At 41.4% G+C, this 24,438-nt stretch overlaps 2 protein-coding genes across 10 annotated transcripts in view; both read right to left on the bottom strand.

The window, feature by feature from the left end:
• asap1b (ArfGAP with SH3 domain, ankyrin repeat and PH domain 1b) overlaps positions 1-17,054 on the bottom strand; it is a 50,804-nt gene extending 33,750 nt beyond the window's left edge. For 6 of the 8 annotated variants that reach the window (XM_035526311.1, XM_035526308.1, XM_035526312.1 and 3 more), the window contains exon 1: positions 16,321-17,054. In XM_035526311.1, coding sequence (XP_035382204.1) covers positions 16,321-16,446 — 126 coding nt within the window. In that variant the 5' untranslated portion in view covers positions 16,447-17,054. The remainder of the gene's footprint in view (positions 1-16,320) is intronic. The other 2 variants (XM_027004352.2, XM_027004351.2) reach the window with 1 other exon arrangement.
• A 3,727-nt stretch (positions 17,055-20,781) lies between these two features.
• The window catches only part of LOC113573799 (GTPase IMAP family member 4), a 5,381-nt gene continuing 1,724 nt past the window's right edge, over positions 20,782-24,438 (bottom strand). The window contains exons 2-3 of one of the 2 annotated variants that reach the window (XM_027004318.2): positions 24,424-24,438; positions 20,782-22,476 (exon numbers count right to left, since the gene is read on the bottom strand). The exon at positions 24,424-24,438 is cut by the window's right edge and continues 763 nt beyond it. In XM_027004318.2, the coding sequence (XP_026860119.2) occupies positions 22,455-22,476; positions 24,424-24,438 (37 nt within the window). In that variant the 3' untranslated portion in view covers positions 20,782-22,454. The remainder of the gene's footprint in view (positions 22,477-24,423) is intronic. The other variant, XM_027004317.2, reaches the window with a different exon arrangement.

The raw sequence follows: 24,438 nt of genomic DNA, 5'->3' as shown, positions 1-24,438 counted from the left end.
AGGCTGCTGACTCTGCAAGGCACCATTTCAGTATGGAGCCATCAAGCTGCCTGTTTTGAACAAACACATACACAAACGTGTGCATGCACACGTGTGCGCACACGTACAGTGCCACTTGGACACTTTTCCTGTTTTGCTTAAAGAGACACTACATAAATAAAGTGTGCTATCTCTCTAGCCTGCAGGAAGTTTTCCATCTTGATGTAGTCTTAGTGTCACATCCTGTCTCATGTCTGCCACAAGAAGAACATCAACTCATGGGAACATGTAGGCAACTATCTTCCCTGCCAGCCACTCTGTATAAGGAAAGCAAACAGCAAATATCAAATGTTTGTTTTTATCCAAGGTCAGAGTTACATGCTTGTGAAGCTACTGCGCAAGTGTGTAGGCATCAGAGACATATTGAGGTTGAACAGAAGTATGACATCCATATGGGAGGCTCTGCTGTGACCCGTTTCACTGGGGTAGTTCTTCTCCCCTGATTCTCCACAATCAGCTCATTTTCTCCCTATTCCTCTCCTTCTCCCTCTCTCACACACAGACAAATGGGATCAGGAACGGTACACCTTTTCACCTAACATCAGCTAATAACCAAAAAAACAAAAAAAACCAAAAACAACTGAATTTGAATTTATACTAAAAATATAAAAATCAACTCAAACAACAACAAAACCCAAAGCAATCAGATTATTTCTGCTGCACACTAGGAAGCTACTTTCCTGTTACATTTCTGAATAAACTGCCATTTTTTTAAGGGACAAGAATGACCTATGGCCACTCTGTGGCCACCCGACACAGGCAGACGTTTCCAAACAGAATGGGAAAGGCAGGAAGGAGGGAGCCAAGCCAGTGCTCTATTCTGGAGACCAGACTAAGGGCTGGGACACAACACTTGCATTCATCATCAGCACAGCACTGAGTCCTCTTTTAGCTCTTGCTGTTTGTGTGTCAGACGCTTGTGCGTGCCTCAAACTAGGGTGGGTTTGAGTTTCAACAAAATGAAGTCTGATCAAGTGCACTAATGTGCAATATGCCAACATGAACAGAAGTCTATGGGTACAGAAAGCCTGAATCTGTGGTATTGATATACCATTGTTTGAAAAAGCAGAGCTTAAATGTAGGCCAGCTCTGCCCAATATAGCTACAGCTGACCTACTCTGGCCCTAACTATGAGATGGAAAAACTAGAAAAAAGCTATAGATATTTCTAACTCTGACAAACATGTTTATAACAAAATAAAGTAAAATGCTACGTTTATTGGGTGTTCGTTTAAGATGCACACAGAGTAACAGGCCTGCCCAGCTTGATGGCAGCTTCTCCCTCTGAGAGACTGAAAATCAGTCTGAAGGAATGTTTAAATAAACGGAATACTGTATTTTAATGTTCATTTATGCAGTGTGTCATATCAGCTTCCTATTAAATGAACTGGTCTCCATAGAGTTAAGGCTAGAAGGTAATAATGGCACCAATTCCACAAAGGAAATCAGTGATCCATTTTTATTTTCTTAGACACTGTCCCCTGACAAATGCAAATAGATCCTTTTTTGACTCACCATCCACAGGTATTACAATATGAACTGAGGTGGTTTGCATACTTAATACAACAGCATTAGCTTTCTAAAAAAAAAAAAAAAAAAGACACGAGTTAAATCAATGCAATTGGACCAGGCTACAGTGTCTGGGTAACCTGAATACTCCATTGCACTCACAAGTCGCTCTGCTGATCATCGGAATTTGTGAGGTGAAAGTTTCAGTCATGGAACCGCAAAGGAAATGAGTGGCATTGGTGAACTTGTGCGCAAGCTTGGAGCCAGGTTACCGTATGACCCTGGATCAGGATAATCCGTGTACTAGCAGTGAACAAGGATCATGAGAGCTAAACGTGAACCACAAAAACACCACATAAAAAGGTAGCTCAGCCAGTGACGCTAAAGAGGCTGATAGCAAATGGAGGCTAGCGGCACATGGCACATGACAGTTAGTGCAGCAAGCACATGGAATCGACAGCTTTGAAGCCATGCTGGCTTTTCATCGCGTCTTAGCCATATTGGGATGTGTGGCCAATCAGAGCCTTTAACTGAACAAAACCAACTCTGCCTCAGTGGAATGGAATCTCATTTCCCAAGGCCTTATACAAACCCTCTCAAGTTGCAGAGCTGTTTCAGGGACATTTTTGCCATCAACAACGAAGACAAACAGCTACTGCTATTTGATGCTTATCTGTAATAAAGAAAACAGCTTAGACTGAAATAAACTCCTGTGACTAACACTCAGTGCTTAATTGTCTTGCAGGAACAAGATCCAGTATCTCTCATATTTGGAGTGCCTGCATTCTGGAACTTGTTTATATGGATCCAGCACCTCTGTAGCATTTTTGATATAAAATAAAATAAAAACAATAAGTAATAAGTCATCAGATTAACACTAGGTCTATTTTGAACACTACTGTATTAGGAGCATTGCTGCATCTGTAGTGGGTATGCATCGACATCACTTTTCCGTCTGAATGCGCCCCCTAAGTCAGACTGAGTGGCTAAGCATTTAGCAACATGGTTGCGTTCATTAAAGGGAAACACAAAACCAGGAATGAAACAAGCAATTATGTGTTTACGTTAAAGGTAGTTGGACCTGACAGCGATCCATCCAAATTACAGGTGGTAAAGAGCCAGTGGTTCATGGACATCGACATGTGGCCAGGAATCGGGTTTCCTGACATACAGATGTTTGTATATATTCATAACAGCTATTTGTATATATTTGTTTTCTGACACACATTTGTGCAGGTACAACCTCTTCTCCAAGATAAATTAAATCCAAAATAAAATATAAATTCTTGTGGACACTGTGAGTACAAGTACAACTTCCTAATACAAAGCTCATCCGGACAGCTGTCTAAACTAGGTTTGCCTTGCTAGCAAATACGGTCGTCTCCTTTCTTTACATTTCAGCAGTCTGTAAAAAGATTGTTGAATCTACTCATACAGTCATTCGTACAACAGCTCTTTCATATTTCAGATGTTCCGTTTCGCAGAATTCACTGCTATTCAGTAGACGTAATCACTCGCCAACTGTGACGTCACGTGCAAACGGTCTACATGTTTGGGGACCTTTTCCTTCCCTGCTGACCTGCTTAAAATCACCTCACCCTTGGGGTCCTGTTACCTCATCTTTTGCAAAATCAGTTGGATGGTTTCCTACTTCACGCACGTGCAGAGCAGGCTGGTGACGCCACGTTTCCAGCGCTAATGCCAGAAACAGTCAACGGCACGTCCCTTTTCGGCACTGACAGCCTATTACGGTGGAATGGAAGCCTGGTACGGCTCACACAACTCCTCCTTTGTCAGATGTCTGAGTGTGAAAGTCGCACAAATCTGCACATAGGCCAGTGTCCGAGTGGGCAGCGCGGGGGCCCAGAGTAGCCTAAGCTGGCTTCTTCCTTTCTCTCCAACCATCGTCATTCACTCAGTCCTCCTCGGCAGCTGAGCTCAACTCTGCCATACAGCCTCACACCACACCTTCCCAAAGAGCTTGCAAGCCCAAGGCTGGAGTCAAGCTTCCACCAGCCAGATCCTCTGCATCAGAAAACGTGTTGAGGAAAACAGAGGACAAAATGACACAAAACATGCATTTTTGAAGGGTTCACCCAACTGCGGAGTACATAAGAAAATCCTCAATATTCAGTGTAAGACAAACACCCCCTAAGCACCATGTCAAAATGTTAGTCTTACAAGTCTTAAATTAGATAAAGTGGAAATGTTATGTGAAAAGATAATAACAGATGTCTGTACACAATAGGCCCAGACTAAGTGTAGTAAAGTTATTTTTTAATCCAGTGTGGCGGCTGTGGTTGTTGTCCCAGTCTCCAGTTTGCAACTAAATGTTTAGCACCTCCCTACAGACACAGCTTACAGAGCCTACGCTTTTAACCAGACACAGGTCCAAGTTAAAAGGGCGCCGCAAACAAGCTAACACATGCTCACAAACACTCCTGCTTGATCTACAGGTGGCTCCAGAAAATCTAGTTTAATAAAATTATTTCAAGCTTTAAGTATTAAGAAGTCTGGCTAAGATGGCACCATATGCTAGTGTCAAGCGTATGAAATCGCTCGTATTGTTTACCCGGAGTCAGCTATATTTCAACAGCTCTTGCAGTTCCTAAAATAAAATGTCTCTGAATTTAAAGAAACGCTAACCAGTGAAGAACTGGCCAAGCCATAATTGCTAGCAAGTATGTCAAGAGTCTTAAGGGCGAAATGAGCTGCGCCCTCTGGGTGATGAGAGGTCTCTTGGACTTGTGGCGAGTGAGCTTGTGTGACCGAGGCTTCTGCTCTGCTGTGCTCGAGCCTCGGGGCCGTTTGGCAGCAGCGACCAGCATCTGTACCCTGAGGCTAAAGCTAGCGGTGGACTCATGCAGACACAGCCTGACACTAACTGCCATGCCCCTCTTTTCCACAACCCCCCCCCCCCCAACCTTCAAATCTTGAAATTGTATTTTTCTAAACACAGCATGAACAGATTTCAGAATTATGGAAAACAGTCTCAATATTTCATCAGCACATCTATGAGAAATGAGTAATGATTATTAGACTCAGTACCGGTTCTGTAAGACTTTTGTCTACATCACACACTTTTTGAACTAGAACAATGCTCCAACTAAAATAAACACCACACACATGTCCCAGGTTCACTGGTAACACACTCCCTGCTGGCGCCAGGCTGGCCATTTACAGCACGGGCCCCCGCGGCTCACTCATCCCTCTCTCCCTTTTAGAACACGTTATGTCTTCCACGTTGGTTACAGAACTGATCCAAAACTGTGCTCTCCTGGAAATGGTGTGTGAAAGCTGTGCGGTCAGACATCAGCAGTGTCCACGGATCAGCTGCGTAGCCAGACAATTATTCAAATGAAATGCAAAATGCACGACTGGGAACAAGGTGAAGCCAAGTGCCGGCTATTGATAGGCAGTCTGACTGCACGCAGCAACTGCATGGGGTCCAGCTCTCTCCTGCCCTTTATGAGACACACTGGAAGAAAGTGCATGTCTACCTCCAACATTAAACAGTAACTATATAGCTAATCGATGTACTGACAAGTGCTAAATTCAATTTATAGGCCTGAATTCAGTTAATTTGTCTATTGAGGCTAAGCAAAGCCCAACCCAGTACAGGCTGTTGCAGATCTGGCCAACGATCTTCTTGGCTGACTATTCAGTCCTATAAAAAACAAATCAGCACTGGGACCAATAAGTGGCAAAGCATCTGGCAGGAAATGCATTACAGTGTTTTCAACAGCACAACCACCAACCGCTTTATATTTCATAGTATATAGAATATTTCTTTTGGATCGTCTCTCAAATGCTAAAGAGTATAGACTATGCATGAACTGAATGTGTTTTCTGACAATACATGGATATTTAAAACAATATGTCCTATCCATGGTGAAAGGTATATTTATAGCAGCAAAAGCTGATAAGGGAAAGGGTCAGAGAGCAGAGCGAGAGCCTATGTCAGGGTATTCTATGTAGTCATGGAGATTCAGTTCTGAGAGTGTGGCTACAGTAGACATCCAGAGGAAAACACCATAAAGGCAGCGCGCTCATCAATAATGCAGCCCTTCATATCGGCCCCTGGGGCCAAAACTGCAGTCATGTTAGGTAAGAGGCCCAGAATAGCCAAGTGGCACCTAATCACTGAACACACCGCACACCTCAATGTGAAATCCTCAGGTTTATGACAACTCAGGAAGAGAACGTGTAAGAGAGACCATGAGAGGGAGAGAGAGGGGGAGAGAGTGCACAATAAGATGGATGCAGTGAGAAAGTGAGAGAGAAACGTGTGTCTGTATATGTGAATGAGGGAGAGATGGATTGGGGAGTGTGTGTCTGTGTGTGTGTGTGTGTGAGTGTGTGTGTGTGAGAGAGAGAAAGAGAGGAGAGAGAGAGAGAGAGAGATGGATTGAGGAGATGTGTGTGTGTGTATGTGTGTCTGCACACCTGAAAGAGACAAGCACAAAAAAGACAACTATACTGAATAATTCACTTCATCCACAACGTGTCATTCACTCCTGTAAATGGTCGCTGCTCTATCCTGCCAGTCTTGCCGTGAAAATAACCAGCACATACAAGACCAAAATAGGGCTACATTAAGATGTGCCGTCTTTACTGCGACAAGTGTAGCTGAAAACGAGGAGGCCCCGCCAGAGCTAAACACTCGCAGTTGCAGTCAGGAACTGCTGCCTCTCGCAGGTCAGTCAGTAATCCTGACACAGCAAGGCTCTCAACTCAAACGTCCCCAGCAAGATCCATCGACCAGGCGTCCTGCGAGCAGCCTCCCATCCAGCTGGAGTGATGATAGAACAATAGCAGTTTCAGAGTTTCAAAGAATTAAAAAATTCTTGTGCTGTTCAAGTCAAAAACAAACAAGCATTCAGACACATTAGAGAATCCTAAAACCAAACAAAAGCAAAAGATGACATCAGGGCATCGTACACACCACAGACACTGCCGCCTCCTGCGGAGTCAGCACCAACCCCTGTCCCTCTGAGGTAGTTTGTTATGAGCCAAATTCAAAGGTGTTTTGAATCAGAAAAGATTTATTCATGGGCCCGTGTAAGTGCAATCACAGTCAGCCGTGCTTGAATGCACAATCATTTAAGAGAGAAATGAAGAATTCATCTTTGGGTTTTTGTGTTTGTTTGTTTTTTGCCTAGACCTAGTTCAGAGAGGCTAACACTACTGGAAATGAACGAGGAAGCTCTGCTCATTTTCTCGGTCTGCAACACGAGCAATACCAATTTCACAGGTGACGCTGCTGTGAAATGCCTCGTCATTTAGCAGCTGTTATCCCCTCCCTCTGAGGTGCCCACCTGCTAGCCCCGCCGTCTCCTAGCCCCGCCCCCTGAGGCTCCCTCTCGCCCTTTCTTCCTTCCCTCTTTCTCCCTCATTCTCTCTCTCTCCCTCTTTCTCCCTCATTCTCTCTCTCTCCCTCTTTCTCCCTCATTCTCTCTCTCTCCCTCTTTCTCCCTCATTCTCTCTCTCTCCCTCTTTCTCCCTCATTCTCATTCTCCCTCATTCTCTCTCTCTCCCTCCCTCCCTCTCTCTAACTGCATCTGGAATTAATTAATAAAAACCTCATTGTACTAGAATGAAAAGAAGGAACCTGAGAAAAGTCTTACTTTGAGCAAACACTGAAATGGCAGCATGTCTAAATAACTAATTATCCTAGTCATCACCCAGTCTATGGGCTACTCCAAACTATCTTGTCAAGCAAGTGCTAACTTTATATTCCCAGGTAAACTCTGTACCACATTCTCTAGCCCAAACAGGGAAAGTGCTAATTTCAGTGACCAGCTGATGGACAGAGATGCACTGATATGTCAGTTCAGGACTGACGCAAAAGTCTGGTTTTCCACATTGGCAAACGACACTAACCGACACTAACCAACACTAACAATTTTACACTTTGTCCATTGGAAATAAGGACAACAATCGAAGAAATAAAACCAGTCTTGAATTTGTGGTGAAAATCAAAACATTTCCCATTTAGTCGTATCTAATTTGCAAAAAAAGAATAAAAAGCTAAAGGGTGCTGGTTACAACTGTGAGTGAGTTGTGTCATTACATCCTCCAGCACGATTAGATCAGCAATAAATCAACTCGTCTTAGAGAACCAACACCAACAGTGCGATTTTAAGCGGTTAAGTGTGCTCACTCCCCCTTGAATTCGGCCCCATTCTGGTTCACTCTAACAAGCATGTGCCACAGACTCTGTCACACACACACACACACACACACAGACACACACACACACAGACAGACACACACACACACACACACACACACACACACAGACACACACAGACACACACACACAGACACACGAGGGAGTTCTTAAGTTCCGCAGTTGCCTAGGTGACGGAGACGACCATCTGTGAGGCGGCTTGGACAGAGGGAATGAGTCACAGCTCCCAAACACCATCACTGATCATGTACGAATGCACACACACACACACACGCACACACACGCACGCACACACACTGGCACACGCACGCACACACGCACACACGCACACACGCACAGCTAAGAAGCATGCTGGCAGTACAGCAGTAGATTAACAGTATCGTTCAAGCAAATTGTAAACTTATGTAACAATCTAACAAAATCTAGTAGTGAGCTCCTGAGAATGTCAGGCCTCACATGCCCAGCTGTTCATGGCCTATGAAGTTCTTGATATGACAAAAATCATATGATGTCTAACCTACATACATCAAGCTGAAGTCATGTTCTGAATCATCTTCAACAAAAGCTTGACATGTTCATTGTGCAACTGGAAAAAATACAGGTTTCTACAGATTAGCATAGTAGCCGCATTTCCTCCACTATCCCAACATGCACTTGTCCCGTGTCTTCCGGCCCAGAGCTGCGTCTCCTCACTCTGCTGGTGTGAGATATTTTATTTACCACCCACAAGCTACATTTGATGAGCTGCGTGTCTGAGTCACACTGCAGGACTACAACAGGCCTTCACAAGTCAAGATGAGAGAGCATCACACTTACATACAGGGAGTCAACAGGTGGTCTGGGGAGGAGCAGACCAGAAAGAGCCTGCCTGAGGAGGTCTCAAAAAACCTTAAACATGCCACACCATGGGACAAAGCTCCTGACATCACTACTGAACTACTGGACGAACCCTCAGAAAAACTACAAGCAAACTACAGAAAAGAATTTGAAAGAAGCCAAACAGGGAAAAAAAACAACAAAAAACACTGCAGTAACTACATGAACTTACTATTCAACTACATTCACCATTTTCTAGAGAAACACTTAGCATTCATAGTTACACGCATGACAAGTTGCCCCATTAAACATAACATTAGTCATTGACATGAGACAGCGGGTGCAGTGCTAAATGTTACCAGTGTACTGAGTGGTGCAGTGGGGCTGATGTATGCAATGCTTAAGTTTTTAATGAACCATTTCTTTCAGACTCTGAGGTCATGAGCCCAATTAAACATCATTACATGATTTGAACTGCTATTGGTTGACAAGCAGTCAAATGAGAAGATTAATAAAAACAAACAGGTATTTTAAAATACACACCCCCTGTGGCCAAAAGTGTGGTGTGATTAAGAAAACTGCTTAACCACGTCATTTACAGATGGATTTGAGGCATCGTAAACACATGTGCGCAAACACAGAGTTGGCCTTCCCTCCAGCAGACACCATCAGGACTGCTGGACAGTCTGATTGACAGATGGGTAGCCTGGCCATAAGCCTCCTCATCCTCCATTGTAGCACAGTCACTGCTACTCTGACTGACCTCTGTCTGTGTCTGTGTGTGTGCGTGCGTAAAAGATATTTTTCCAAGGACATACTTTTTCTGTTACTGCTCTGTATTATTATCATATTATTATTAACAAAGTAATGCAGTATGGTCTTGTACGCAACCCTGTACCCAAATCCACATGTGCTTCTATTTGTTAAAAGATTATTCTTTAATCCTTCAGTCAAACATGTGAAACTTTGTGTATCGTCACAAAGGTCAACGATTCATTTGACCTTTAAGTTTCTGTGGCTTCCCAAACTCTTTCTGCATGATTCTAACCTCCAGCTCTTGTGTGGAGACTACAGAGGGCCTACAGCACCAGCATCCACTCTCTTTCCAGCCATCTGGTGCTGGCCCATTACAGCTCAGCCTGGAAAACTCTGTTACTTGCACCAGCAAACATCCAGTCAGGCTGCCATATCAGAATGCCAAAATGTGTGTTCATATGGAAACTCACTCCCTCAAAGCAAAAGATCTAGTATGAAGACACGTGGGGCACGTATGGCTGGATTACCTGAAACGGCTGTCACTTCATTAACGCTTCTGTGTGCTTTGGAGCATTTCCACATTTTGCATAGCATGGAAACCAATGGCCAGATCGATGCATACAGTTATACAGTCTTAACCAATGAGACCTGACAGTGTGCTGAACATCATACCTGTGAGTGAGAATTATGATGTAAACTAATTATCCCATCAGGTATATCTGATGTTTCTTCTTCTCCAAGCTTCTCTCAGTCATGTTGGTTCCAAAACCAACAATGTATAGAAAGGAAGTAACCAAAGTTTTGATGTCATCTCTCTGCTTTATCAGAGAGGATGAAGCCTTACACATGGTAAGTGAGACGCATCATATCCTGCCAGGCAAACCTATTTTAAACTCAGGGGGTATTTTAAGATCAACACTATCTCAAAATCTTACCTCCCATTGTTAAATTCAAAACATCATCAGCTCCACAGACAGGAAATCAGAACAGAACAAGCATCTTGCCCAGATGACCCACTAATACCACAACATAACACTGGCACTGCTGGGAGAGTCAGAGGATTAGAAATGTGCCAACACAGGACCCTGGAGCCCAAACAATCTCTAGTTATATTACTGCAAAAACATCTTAATTAAAAGCTTTAAGCAGAAATGTTGCTGCTTCAGTGCTCAGGTCCTTTGTGATAACTGGTGCATGATTTCTTTATTGATCAGAGCATAAACTAAAGCTCGCAGCAGCTGTTTATGCATCATACTTTGCTGGACTGTGTACATCTTCCCTTCTTACTGCGTCATAAAACTGATGGAAGTCATTATCTAGCATCACGACCATGATATACCTCAGGCTCACTACCTTTTATACCACTTCTGTGGTATTCTGTATGCCTAGGAAGTGTGTCTCAGCCGGGTGTTACGAGTCAACAAAAATTCAGATCCTCCATCATCTGACAGGCGTGTCAGAGGGATTCCACCGACTCCAGTAAAGCAGAGTTGGAAGTGATGATAACCTTAACCAGCGTTGCTGCAGGCAGCCTGCCTTGACACACATTTGGGTACCTGGGAAAAATTGGGCCAGGACATTGAACCCTTAGGCAGCAGAAATGTAAGACATAGCGGGTTTAGCTTGTTTAGAAACGGGTTGTGCTGTGGGGGGAATAAGAGCTGACGCTTAGCTCTGCTAATTCCCCTGCAGTCTTATTCAGCCCTCGGATTACAGCATCATTAAATATTCACTCGGAAACCTTTGCATAATTTACCTTTGACACACAAGGGAATATGACTCATCTTAAGTGAAAAATGAAGGGAAAACAGCAAATGAAAAAAGAAGGCACAAAGAGGAGCCCTGAGAGGAGGCACCTGCAAGCACTGCACCAAGGCTGGGGACGCGTTAGGCAGCTTCCCTTACGGTTTTACGTCTTAGTCTGCATTTGCATAATTCCAGGAAGCTCTCTGAACAGACATCAGAAGGAAAAAAAAAAAGAAAAAAAAAAAAAAAAAAGAGGTCTGCTTGCGACAGTCAGCGTCTTAGGGTGCCACCCCCAGCATCTCTCAGCGGCCCTTGCAAACTCTCACCACAAAATCAAACTGAACCCATCTTCTTGCCAGTCACAGGGGCCACTCGGCAGCCAGCCGCAACATTTTGCCGAGCACCAGGCACGGGCGTTGTAGCAATTAAAGAACGGCAGCTGCGAGAAAGAAGGTGGAGGCAGGGGTTTGGGGACTGAACACGTGGAGGAGCCAGGACAAGCAGCTGTTTGATGCCACCGCTACATCACACCAACCTTACATTTACACTCCTGGTGTAATGCTACAAGACAATGGTGTAATTAATGACTCCGTGTGATTGCTAGCAATCCATCATGTCCCTGTAGGAGGGAAAGAAGAGCTATAAACTTGACATGCTCCACAACTAGCAGAGTTGTGTAACCTATATGCAACTTTGAGTGTTAGAAGCACCTGCAGTTTGGAGACTTTAATACAATAAATTATCCTTTTCCTGTGATGTATATTGTGTGATTGTGTGTGTGTGTGTGTGTGTGTGCAAACATATCACAAATGTCTGCGTGAATTGATGTCTATCTGTAGCATTGCAGAACAAACCTATTCATGGCAGCAAGCAGTGTGAAAGTTAACAACAACAACAAAAAAAACATTTAACATGATTCCCTTGTGTTAAGCATTTGTTTAACATGTACATATTAGATACATGTTTGCCTTCTTATGAGGGAAGTAGCTAGCTGATGTTGAACATGGAGCTCCCAGACTTCCCTTCTCTATCACTCACATGCTCTCCACAGTACTAAAAGCCTTCTGAAGCAAAACCTGCATTGTCACGCTATGGCTAATTGGATATGATTAGACACTTAGACGCTTGCCTTTTCTAAGGCCATTACTTTTAACATTACAAAAAGTGCTCTGACAGCACGGACAGAGCAAACGAAATTGCACCACTTCATCCTGAGGGTCTCAAGGAGCACACGAGAGACATCCATGACAGAGGTTACCATGCCAAGCTGTAAATGCTGATTTAACATTTTTGTTCCTCTTTCAAGGAGCCACACGGTACATGTATATTTCTGTGTGTTGAAACTGTATAGTAAGCACAAAAACAAAAAATATCATTTTGACCAAATTTATGTCCTGCTGATTCTCCCAAATCAGCACCGTGTTCCTGCTGCACAACACAAAACTCCCACATCCAACTCACTCTCAGGGCATGTCTGGCAAAATCAAAAATCATTTGGTTAATCAATGAAAGTGACATATTGCCAGCGCTAAGGTAAGCTTGCTGTGCTGCACATCTGGCACGAAGCTTCATGGCGCGTCTGTTCTTCCGGGAGACGGCATTTTCGGGCATGCCAAATCCTCTTGGAGACTGTCATCGCTCACCACGTTGAAGCTGCCTCTGCGTCGAGCCCCTGCTCCAGGCAGACCCTGGTCATGTGACCTCTCTCTTCTCCAGTCGAATTCCAGGATGGCCCGCTCTACCTCTGCCCCTCACACAGGCGGCCCCCCATTCCCCTCTCGGCGTCCCTCCAGAGCCCGACAGATGGTTTTCGTTTAGGCTGCGGAGCTGGGAGGCGGGGCCTAAACGAAAGGTGATTCATGACACAGACTTTTCCTCCTTACACCAAATCCAAAGGAAGCAATAAAAAAAATGTTGAAAAAGGAAAACGCAACCCGAGCCACGAACAAACAAAATAAACGAACTGAAACCAGGAGAGGCTTTAAAGGGCACAGTGCTGTATGTATTGATATGGGAACCTAAATGAACAGGGCTGATGAGTCATGCCATTAGATGAGAGGTTGACATCAATGTATCAAGTATCCTGGTGTGTGTGAGTGTGTGTGTGTATGTATGTATACTAATGGATGGGTCAGAAACGACCAACATTTCCATCGATTAAGCAGAAAATGTGCCTTTTTCCCAGACTCACGAGTGTCATAGGATGATGCATTTGTTCCGGGATTTACTCCAGTAATGGGAGCTTACTAAGGTAATATATCGACTGATTCTCTGAATGAGGCCTAATGAATCTGTTGGAATTTCTAACAATTCAACAGAATGACTTCACAGAAAAAAAATCACACTGAATCTGAATCTGTTCTTAAATCTGAATCAATTCAATCACATTATTCATATCAATAACATGAGAATGAAGGATATCCTAAGAAACACCTAAGAGCTAGATTTCAAAACTGGATAAAAAAAGTAAAAGCATGATTAAAGAAAAGGCCCTACACCTACCTTGAAAATGCTTTTACAAATGTATGATGCAAACAAGCCAGGCAGAATAAACTATAAAATGCTCCTAACTATGAGCCCATGAGATGCTTAAGAAGTGAAAATGTCCACAAGATATGTGGCTGCAGAATTTGCTATTAGAGCTCACTCAGATTAAGGTATTAACACACTACAGGTGATCTAACAGCACATTCACTCTAGCTGAGTTAAAATCACCTAGAGCAGGAACACACCATGACATCCACCTCTACCCCCCCTTTTTGTTTCTCTTAAATAATTTCATGCTGTCCCTCTAACAAATATGACTCTCAGTTCACAACTGTAAGTCTGAACGGCTCTCAACCATTCTCTCTCTCTCTGGCCCACAGTCTGTCTGATCTGGATCTGGCAGCTCAGCTGAGTTCTGTGAGGCCTGTTCATTACATAACGAATGGGGAAGATTTAAAGCATTACAGCAGCACACTGCCCCCGCCTGACCCGGAAACTCCCCCCGACCCTCACACACATGCACGCACACACACACACACACGCACGCACAAACCACTCAACACAGAGCACATCAATGCGGCAGAGATGCAATTGATCAGAACATTGCAATCAGGAACACAAAGCTCACAAGCTCTTCAATAAATGAACAGGCTTCCAAAACAGGGCCCACCATTTTATGGTTCCATAATGCATGTAACTGAAAGCAGACACACAAATCAGTCTCTGTCAAACATCATGATTCACAGCTCTACAGTACTGTGCAACAGATGCTAGCCATGTTTTGAGGCAGCTTACTCTTTAGGCTCTGAAGATTAAACAAGGACGTCGCTACTCCGCAGTACAGAAGAGGTGTGTGAGTAATTTAGTCCATAGGCCTAAAGTAATACATCTGATGACTAGGGCCGCATGATATGGAAAAAATACTGCATCGCAATCATGTTCCTACAGATCACAAACACCATGTGCATCGCAAACTATTACAATACTAAGGGGGAAGCCCTGATCTGACATGACTGAATATTGGCTTGCCTTATTTACATTTTCAGATGATAGGAAGGCCTTGCTTCACCAGAACACCAACTTACTTGTCTGAAATGTCTGAGCGCACGATTGGTCAGGACACTCAGCACAAAATAAAAATGTTGGATTTGGTAGAACGTCCAATTGCATTTGTCAGCCTTCTTATTTTAGGTCTATAGTGCGATGACGATTAATGAACAGTCCCTTGAGTGCTCCAACATGAGACCTCCACTCATAAAGTAGTTAAGACATGAAACATGTCAAAACAATTGCTTCCCAGCACAACACACAACATGCCTTAAGGCCAAAGTTCAAGCACCCAAACTTACAGATTCTACTTGTCCAACTGATGATGGTGGCAAACACGAAATATGCAACTCAGACTAAACATTTAGCTCGGCCTTGTGGGCCCTTCAAGTAAAGAGGTAGCCCAGGTTAGCCTTGCAGTTGTTCAAGCCAGCATTTCACAAACTGTGTTTATTATTTTCACTGCCGTTGCAGAAACACTGAACTTCTAAATGTTATAAAGGCCTTTCCACAAGTCAATAATTTCAGATTACGTAAGGTGTGAGCATCCATCTAGGGATATTTCACCAGTGGTCCTACCACAGTCTGACTACAGCCAGGTTTCAGATAAGGTTAACATTTAGCTCATAGCTAATAGATATACTTTACTTCAAGGTTTGTGTTCAGGAAAAGCAGCAACTCGGTCACTCAATACATTACCAGTTTCCTGACTGCTGACCTAAAACCCATCAATAAACTGATATTTGGTGTCCAAAATTTGCTTATTTCGTTTTAGTTTTGAGCTAAACGGCTAACACAGAGGATAACCAGCAAGAGAAGTTAGGCCCAATTGTGCAAACTACAGACCATGACTGTATATCAAGTGCTTTGGCATACAAGGTGGCAAATAAAAACTAAAACCAGCCACCAATGAGAACTTGACAGGAGTCCTTCACACATTCAAGTTAGTGTGAAGTCTCTGTGAAACTGAGTTTATACTGAAAGACGCTCATTCCATGAAAACGTGAGAACGATTTTATGAAACCCATCTTGGCACATTAAGTTAAAATGTTAAATTGTTTCCTAATTGAAATGACTACGCCAAAACAATTACCAATACATGAAGACTGTCGATAACCCAGTAAGGCTTTTGTGTCACCATCCCTCGACGCAGATTCAACTTCTTATTGTGTACCTGGGATGTCACAACAAACATTCTGTAAAGCAGATTTTTCGAGTACAGTTTACTGCCGTCCTGTTAGGCTGCATACAGGACCTCTACCTCCACTAAATGATGGCTGTCAGAACTGTCAGAGAAGGTTGTTTACATAAATGTTGGTTCTAGAAAATTGTATAGTCAATTCATTAGATCTGAATGTTCGTGTTGAGCCAGAGCACGTAACTCATCAAAGACTGCATGATCCAGTGTTCTGGAACTGACAGGCCAAATAACATAATGGTTTATCAAAGGAATTCACCAGTGAAGCGGTGGCAGGTTGGATGGCTCTAATGGTTTACTATTGTCCGTCTACAAACATCTGCACCAATCCCTTAAGAAACCCTGTAGGCCAGAAGAACTGAAGCTTCCACTATGGGCACTGCTGGCTACTCTGCATCTGTTTAGCTGGCGATGCGACCTAGGTTGTTGATTATTGATAACACACATCGTCACAACAAACAACTTAGCAAGATACCGGAGACATGTAGGGCACTCTTGAGCTGAATATGTTCAGTTATTTGGAGTCTTACCTCCTCCAAAACGTTGACCGTATTCCTACAGCTCTGAAGGCGGGTAGTAAAGCTGGACGTCGTTGGAGAGTTGTAATCCTCTGTTGTTTCCGAGAGAAACTCGGATACCGATATCTGATCCGGCATCCTATAGTAGGATAATGTCCACAAAAAAGGATGAAAGTGTTTGTTCAAAAACCCGAAACCATTAAAATAACACAACTTCTAAAACAGTTTCTAACGGCGCACCGAGATGCCTGCAGCAACGAACTGTTAGCGAGCTAAGTGGAAAGTGCAACGAAACAAAACGAGCCTGCCGCAAACTAAACACCTAACGTTGACCGTTGATCTCTTGCTTTAGTGAACAGCCACCAGATAAGGTATAATTTAGCCAAAATGTAGCTCCCTCGTTTCCTCACTCCGTTAAGTCCGCGTTAGCTTTTGTAAATCTCTGACTGGGTTATTTCAACGGTTTGGCTGCAATTCCGACACACGCCGTAAAATGAACTAGCGGTGGATGCCCACATTCCTGGTGATGTTCAAGCGCCTGACAAATGTTGTCGCTAATACTACGATAACAAAACACTAGTTCCAGGTAAACGATACTGTTTGTGGTAGCTCCACGGAGTGTTTGTCGACTGAGTTGCTTGTTCGTCCCCCCCGGATTGTAAGTTAAATGCGCAACGCAATATATGACATGGATGCACACTCTCGCTGCCGCTCACTTCATCCACCCACTATGACGGATAAGAGCAGGAACGCGTCTGCGCATGCGCGCGAATGACAGCCTGTTCTTCGATGTAAGGGTCGGCCCTGGCCATCAGCCCAACTGTTCACAGCCCCGTCTCCTGCTTCATCTGGATCCTAATACGATCGGATTTCGTTTTACTCAATAAAAAAGGCTGCGATAATCGATGCGTTTTCAGTACTACCCCTAAAACAACGACTTGCCAACTATTTATACTAGTATTACAACTTCCCCTAGTACTACTACTACTAATACTAATACTACTACTACTACTAATAATAATAATAATAATAATTATTATTATTATTATTATTATTATTATTATTATTATTATTATTATTATTAGAAGAAGAAGAAGAAGAAGAAGAAGAAGAAGAAGAATAGCGGCTACTTACGTATTACACAACTTTACATATGCCTAATAGTTTAATAGTTCGTCCTACTGAGACTACAATATGCTGCTTTATATTTTGCATGTGAAATGGTTAAAGATGGAGATGATCAACCAAAAAGGTTACACGCGTGTTTGAGCTATAATGCTGCTTTTGGGGGCCTTTAACTATACGCCTGTCACCTTGAAGACAGCATCTGCGATAAAGATTAAAGCGATATACTCCCACCACCCACAACACTATGTATTTAGCCCAACAAGCTATTCATTAGGCTATCACTTCAGTTATGTCGTTATTAGTTCAGTTAGGCTATTTTACTATCGTGCATGGCATAAACTATGGTCGCCTACAACAAATTCCAAAGTAAAATGTAAATTAATTAAAATTTCTTACCGGTTCCACAAAGAATCCCTTGAGGGAAAACTTGACAAACGTGAGGAGGATAATCTCATGTCTTCACTGTCAATTTAAAGCCTTAACTGAATAAATAAAAATCAATGTTTTTTTGCGTTCTGGATAATTTTAATACAGCGCAATTTAACACATTTTCACTGGTTTTGTAGCCTAATAAAAATAATAAAATAACCCACAACAATTGATATCTAGAGCTCCATACATTTAGGCCTATGTAATGTGTTGTTTTTCCTTTTCTTTTCTTAATTTTTATTAAAAATAATCTGCATAATTATTCTTAAGATTCTCGATTACGGGTAAAAATCTGAACCACTCGATCTTCTGTAAAGGTCATAATTTGGCAGGTCTGAAATCGATCTTACCTAAACTGCTCTCCGTTAGTCTGGTCTAATTAATGTACGTCCAGTAACGCATTACTGCAGTGCAAGTGTCTGCTCGTGGAATTCATGCTACCTTCATCCCCGCTGCCGCGGAGAAACCGTGGGCGCGGAGAGGAAGAGCGAGAAGCATGTGTGCAGAAAAATAACCGGCCACAATAGACACAGGATCCAGAAGTCTAGGGATCAGGAAACGAGGGAATCCAGGAGACCTCTGAAAGGAAACATGACATCTGTGCAAGCCCGGGGAGTTTCCTCGCGTGTCTTGTCGCCGGAATAGCACGGAATTTGTGGTTGGCTCCTAACGGGTTGCTTGATCTAGTGGTATTATATTTAGAAATCTTTTAATGGGCCACATACACTAGAAATGGGAAAAACATTTATTCCCCGTTTAAAATAATGTGATATCGTTCTGACATGCTGCAACACCTGCCATATGACAAAAAGAAATTGGCGCATTTTTGCTGCTGTTCTGTGGTTTCCGTATGCAATAGTGGAAGCGGGTATTAATTTATACTCTTTTAATTCTAAGCCCCTTTCCTGCTGTGAAGTTTTGTACCTCGGGGCCCAAGAGGTCGTTATGTGTCATTTCCCTGTTTTTCATAGGGCTGCGGTTGTCTGGGCAAATTTTTGCTGAAAAGGAAACGGATTGATTCCACCCCATACGAGTCTGTATAGGGCTGGATGATAGCATATCTTCATCTAGATAGACATCACCGAGGCAGAAAATCACCACAAGGTTCCAGGGCACAATCTTTGATGAGTAATGTTGGGGGACTTGGCTGATAGTGCGGGAAAGAATGAGAGCGAGTAGATTCAGTGATTTCGGATGGGGACATGAACTTTATAGAATGATATAGGTCCTATACCTTATGTCACGAGGATGGCAATGAACAATGAAGTCTTCAAAATAAATAATTGCAACATACCTGCCTGCACAATCTAAACTGGAGCACACCAAAAACTCAGCTCAAGCCTTATGCTACTTCGTAATAATACATCATGTCAGCTGTCACATACACGTCTAATAGAACCTGTGTATTAGTTCCTTGCTAAGACATGTCAATTAAACATCGCTGTATCAGTTCCCGAATGTAAACCTTTAATAAGTTTTTGATGTGCCCCCAAACTGGCCACACTCTAATCCTTCAGTCCCCTGGGAACCTCAGAATTCCTTTTCACCAACAGCAGACACTCACTTTTCTGGGCAGGCTATGGATTGTTCCTCTCAGTCTTTCTGGGACAGGGACCACAAGTGGAATTTTTGTGGTGTCATGGAAATGTTATGTTACTGTAGGCCAATGCCAAGGTAAAACAGATACAGACCACGCCTTAAAGCGAAATGTTAGTAAATCACAAAGTTTAGCAGAGGGACAAGTAAAATTTGTCAGTTTTATATCAATTATTTGTCTTGGTTGAAATACATATGAAGATCGGTGTACCTCAGTTACAACATCTCTTGTGGGACAAACAAAACAAAAAACCCACCACCTTCTATTATTTGTAATAATGCTCTCTGCTGGATCTGGCGCCATCTCGCGGTCACATACAGCAACAATCGCGTTAACCGTTACTTCTGCACTGCTAATGCCAACGTACAGATCGCTTATTACATTAAATTAACGAATTAATAAAATATATAAATAATACTTCAAAGTATGAGACAATGTATTTTATTTTGTTTTAAAGTTTAGTGTGGTCAGTTTGAATAGGATACAAGTCAAATATATCACGTTTGGTAAATAGGACTAGTCGGACAGCATCGGTTTTGGCTTTTCAGTATATGGAATTTGAAGTTAAAATCAGAATAAAATTCACTCTCCACTTTGTTTTTAGCAGATGAACATGTATACCACGTGAACAGGAATTACAGCCCTTTCTATTCACTGTTCTACTATTTCAGGGAACAACGGTACTGGCCATTCTTGTTGTGCATCACTGAAGGCCTATATCCTAGAGGGCTCATTTCCATCTAGACTGGCTATTGGCTCTCGAGATGAGAACCAAATAAGTGTCAGGCCTCCAAAGGTCATCATAACTCTAAAAGGTCAAAACACCTCAATTTGAAATAGCCAAAATGTTTGGTACAATATTCAGAAGCAAGAATGCACCGATGGGTTTAGCTACAGTAAATGGCCTGATAGTCCAACTAAGGTCATAGTAGTGAACAACTGTTTTCAGTCATGGAGAAAACTTTACTATGGAAGAGACCCAGAACACTCTGCTGCCCATGCGCCTCATCCTGATCCAAAGCTAGCCAGCTTCTCTGGAAGACACGTTAAACATGCGTCAGACTTTGGACAGCTTTAAAACCACCAAAATTTGCTTTAGATTTAACGTTTCACTTGCTAGAGTCACATATGAAAATGTGTTTCATGCTTTGCTGTGCTATGTCATGGTGCTGCTGCAACTCTGTACCGTTAACCACTGAACAGCCTCTCCGTCAGTGACTGTGTGTCATAAAAAACAAAAAAGCAAAAAATCCTTGAAATTCCCCAGACACATCTGGTAGTGATATATGGTTCCCAATAAGGAAGAGAAGACACTGGACTGCTTTAGAATTTCTTTTAATCATAAAATATACATCTTATTAGAAAAACAGCTATTGATAGAAAAAAATCACTTACAGGCATAAATCTGTTTCAAGGTAAAGCAACAGTTGTGAAAAACATGTCAACATAGCCACTACTATGTACACTGTATACTGTGTAGTGCAGCTTACCTAATGTGGTTGTAGTGGGTACTAAAAGTGAAAATTACACAGATCTCTACACCTCCTCAAACACCCACTGCCTCATACAATCTACAGTTAGATCACAGACTATATAATGTATATTAAACACAAATATCTGGAATAACAGGACAAGCTCACCTACCTACCCCATTTATCCCATTTACTGTAGCTATTAAATGTTATCACGGTCATTTCAATTTTGCTTTTCACATGTGAATGAAGTAAAATCACAACTTCTCCACCTCTACAAGGCTCCCCAACCATAAAAGCCAACATCTGAAAATAAAAGGTTGTTGCTTCAGAGTTACCAGGTTTTGCTGTAAGAGCAATGACATTCATGTTTACTAAGAGACTAACAAAACCATGTTAGTTTAATGGTGGTATAATGATTTTAAAGGTCACAGTGCTGCTGATCCTTGCTCATATGCAACTGACTAGACCAGTCACAAAATCGAAATTATATGATAATTACACTGCCTTTGTAAGTGAACTTTCAATATAATTAAAACCCTCTCCTGCAAAAAAACATAGCATCCATTCTTGACTAAGGTATATGAACAAGTTATAGGTCACTTCAGGTTATATTTTAACAATTATTCAAAATGTATTTTTGAGCAATGTATATACAGCTATAGCGATGAGGTCAGATTACATTCCACCCGAGTTCTTCGCACTTTATGGTAAAACATAATGGTTAGTATTTAATAAGCTTCACTTTGTTGTTAATATGGAATGTCTCCACACATTATATATTGATGCCAGGTTTTAGAGTTAATTTAATTCCAAATTATGTAGCTTACCAAATTCAGTTAAATGCTAACAGTTTGATATAACAGCTACAGAAGCTATAGATTAGTGTCCTATAAATTAGGACTGGTCTTCTCAGATTCTCAGTAAAACAAAGCAGCAAGAAGCAAAAGAATAAACTGGAATTTCCCACAGGATCAATAAAGTTCTAACTTAAGAACAAAACAAAACCTAATCATATTTTACACTGAAAACTACCATCAAAAACACACAAAAACAAGTCTCTACTGTCACAGTTTTGATATAACGTTATTGATTAACGTAGCAGAAAAACTCCAAATTCAGAAATTGTTGATTTCCTAGTCTATGCAGATTCATCATTAGTAATCTAAAATAATCATTTGGTCGCTACCTTTATATTTTATAACTGAGAGCTCAAGTAAACACAGGAGTATAATAAAACAATGTCAAAATAACCATTCCAGACATATCTGAAATAAGCATTTTTCTATAAACTAACAATACACGTTGGAGGTTCTAATTCTTATCTGTGTGTTATAATAACTTAAATAATATCTAATAACAGCCAGATGTCATCAATTAGTGCAAATATAGAGAACCAATTTTCAGTAAATAAATATCACAATGTAATTTCCTAAAGCCAGCTGCATTGAGCCAATGACATAGGGCTGAGGTACAGAATGAACCAGCAGTAGTTTACTCGCTGTTCCTAAAGCCTTCAGTCAGACACTCCCTCGATCAGATCTGGGGAGGAAAAAAACAGACAATAAGAATTTGAGTCAATTAAAAAAGGGTCATTCAGAAAAATTGGCCAGGCCTCTATATAGTTAATTGTGTTTGGTTTTTTAATAATAAAATTGGCAAGCAAAATATCATATAGCATGTAATATACTATAAAAGCAAAACTACTGAAAAAAATTCAAGATTAGTACTCATTTTTCCAGTCTTTGAATTCACTTGTTCTGTTAACATTTTGCTAATGCTTTTTAAAAATTCTTCTGGCATCTCTTTGTTTGTTTAATTTTGTATGGACTGTGAGTCTTACAAGAAACTGTCCACCTTAAAATCTCTATTGGTCAACTTATATTGGAGTGTGAAGCTCTAGAGCTTAGCCAGGCCCACTTTCAGTTAATAATTGGACAAGGGCATTCAAGGTGGAAAATGTCAGTTTTTAAATGACTGAATCAAACTTTACCAACATGTGTGCAACAGGTTAAATAATTTGCTTTGTTAATACGTTACCCAATATATATTTTTTTATGAATCAAATAAATTGTTCTGGTTAAGCAGTGCCTAGTCTATATTTTATTGGCTTTTAATTTCAGTGCACTATTCACTAGTTAGAATGTTCTTTAGGTGTTGGTGGGGCTGTGTAAACTATACATTTCTCTTAGATAAGGGTTCTTAAGCAACAATATATTATAGATTCTACTTTACATGTTAGCTGAACTGCCCATTTTATTAGGAACACAATCATTGGCCATTTTGTCAGATACACCTCCCTAGCATATGGGAAATCTAGATAGGTAATGTTAGGTTTATACTTACAGAAACTAGGCTGTCTGTTGCTCACAATTTATCAGCTCTCCATCAAAGAAAAACCATCACCATGACAATCTCTCTAAATGTCATGCAAGTGAACACTATGTGAAAAAGCAACACTACTACACAAATTATATCTGGTCGATGTGTAGATAAGGGCTGCTCAAATGTGAGAAACATATGAGCTGTAATTGGTTAAATACAAACTGCACCTGTGTTAAATGCATTTCCTGTAGGGTAGGTATTATTGAAATACACACAAAAAACCCCTACTTTAGATAATGCCACCTTATGCTTGAAATAACCTACTACATACTGCATAATTCATACTGCACTTAGTATATACTGTATGTTGCATACTGGTCTCCATAGTAGTATGCAGTATAATATCCAGTATGTGACAAACACAAACCATACTATGGGGTCACATGAACATATGAGGGTTCTGCCCACTTGTGCAAGATTTTCCGTCACCATTGCATGACAGGATGCAATACTCTGTGAAGACAGACCTGATTGTGTACTGGAATATTTGTAGAGAAGTATGTCATCAGGGTAGCTTTCGTATACTGGATTTTTTTTTAAATTTTTTTTATTTTTTTTTATATTACACATTGCATAGTGATTTGTGGAACAATAAGCATGCAAGTAGTATGTAGTAGGTCATTTCAAACACAATACTTTATAGTGAACTAGCTTCATGGTAGCTATAGTTATGCTACATAACCAGAAAAAAAATTGAAACTAATTAGCATTTTGACAAAGCAGATATGTATGTAATCTTTTAATAGACCTACTGGTAAAGGTTTGTTTTTTTTTATATTCTTTACAGCTGCATTTTCAAAACACTAACTTCCCAACTCAAATGTCATTTTTCAATTACCAAGGCTCACAGAGCTTTTAGAGCACCTCACACTCCAAAATCAGTGTGAATGCGTAGTAACCTTTTGGGGAAAAAAGTGTGATCTAATTCTCATTACTTGCATTTTCTACATATTTCTAACAGTTTTAGAATTAGTATTCTGCTTCTGGATTTTATTCTTTTGAAATATCTTACATTATCAATCATTAATCACTGAGAAAACATTTCTTCACTGCCATGCCACTGTCAGTACTGTCACAAGCAATTAAAAGCTCAGAGGCACCTACTTACTCTGAGGGCCA

Source organism: Electrophorus electricus, chromosome 5 (assembly GCF_013358815.1).
Source record: "Electrophorus electricus isolate fEleEle1 chromosome 5, fEleEle1.pri, whole genome shotgun sequence".
Classification (NCBI taxonomy): domain Eukaryota; kingdom Metazoa; phylum Chordata; class Actinopteri; order Gymnotiformes; family Gymnotidae; genus Electrophorus; species Electrophorus electricus.
Note: the sequence above shows the minus strand (reverse complement) of the source record. Positions and strands in the feature narration are given on the sequence as shown.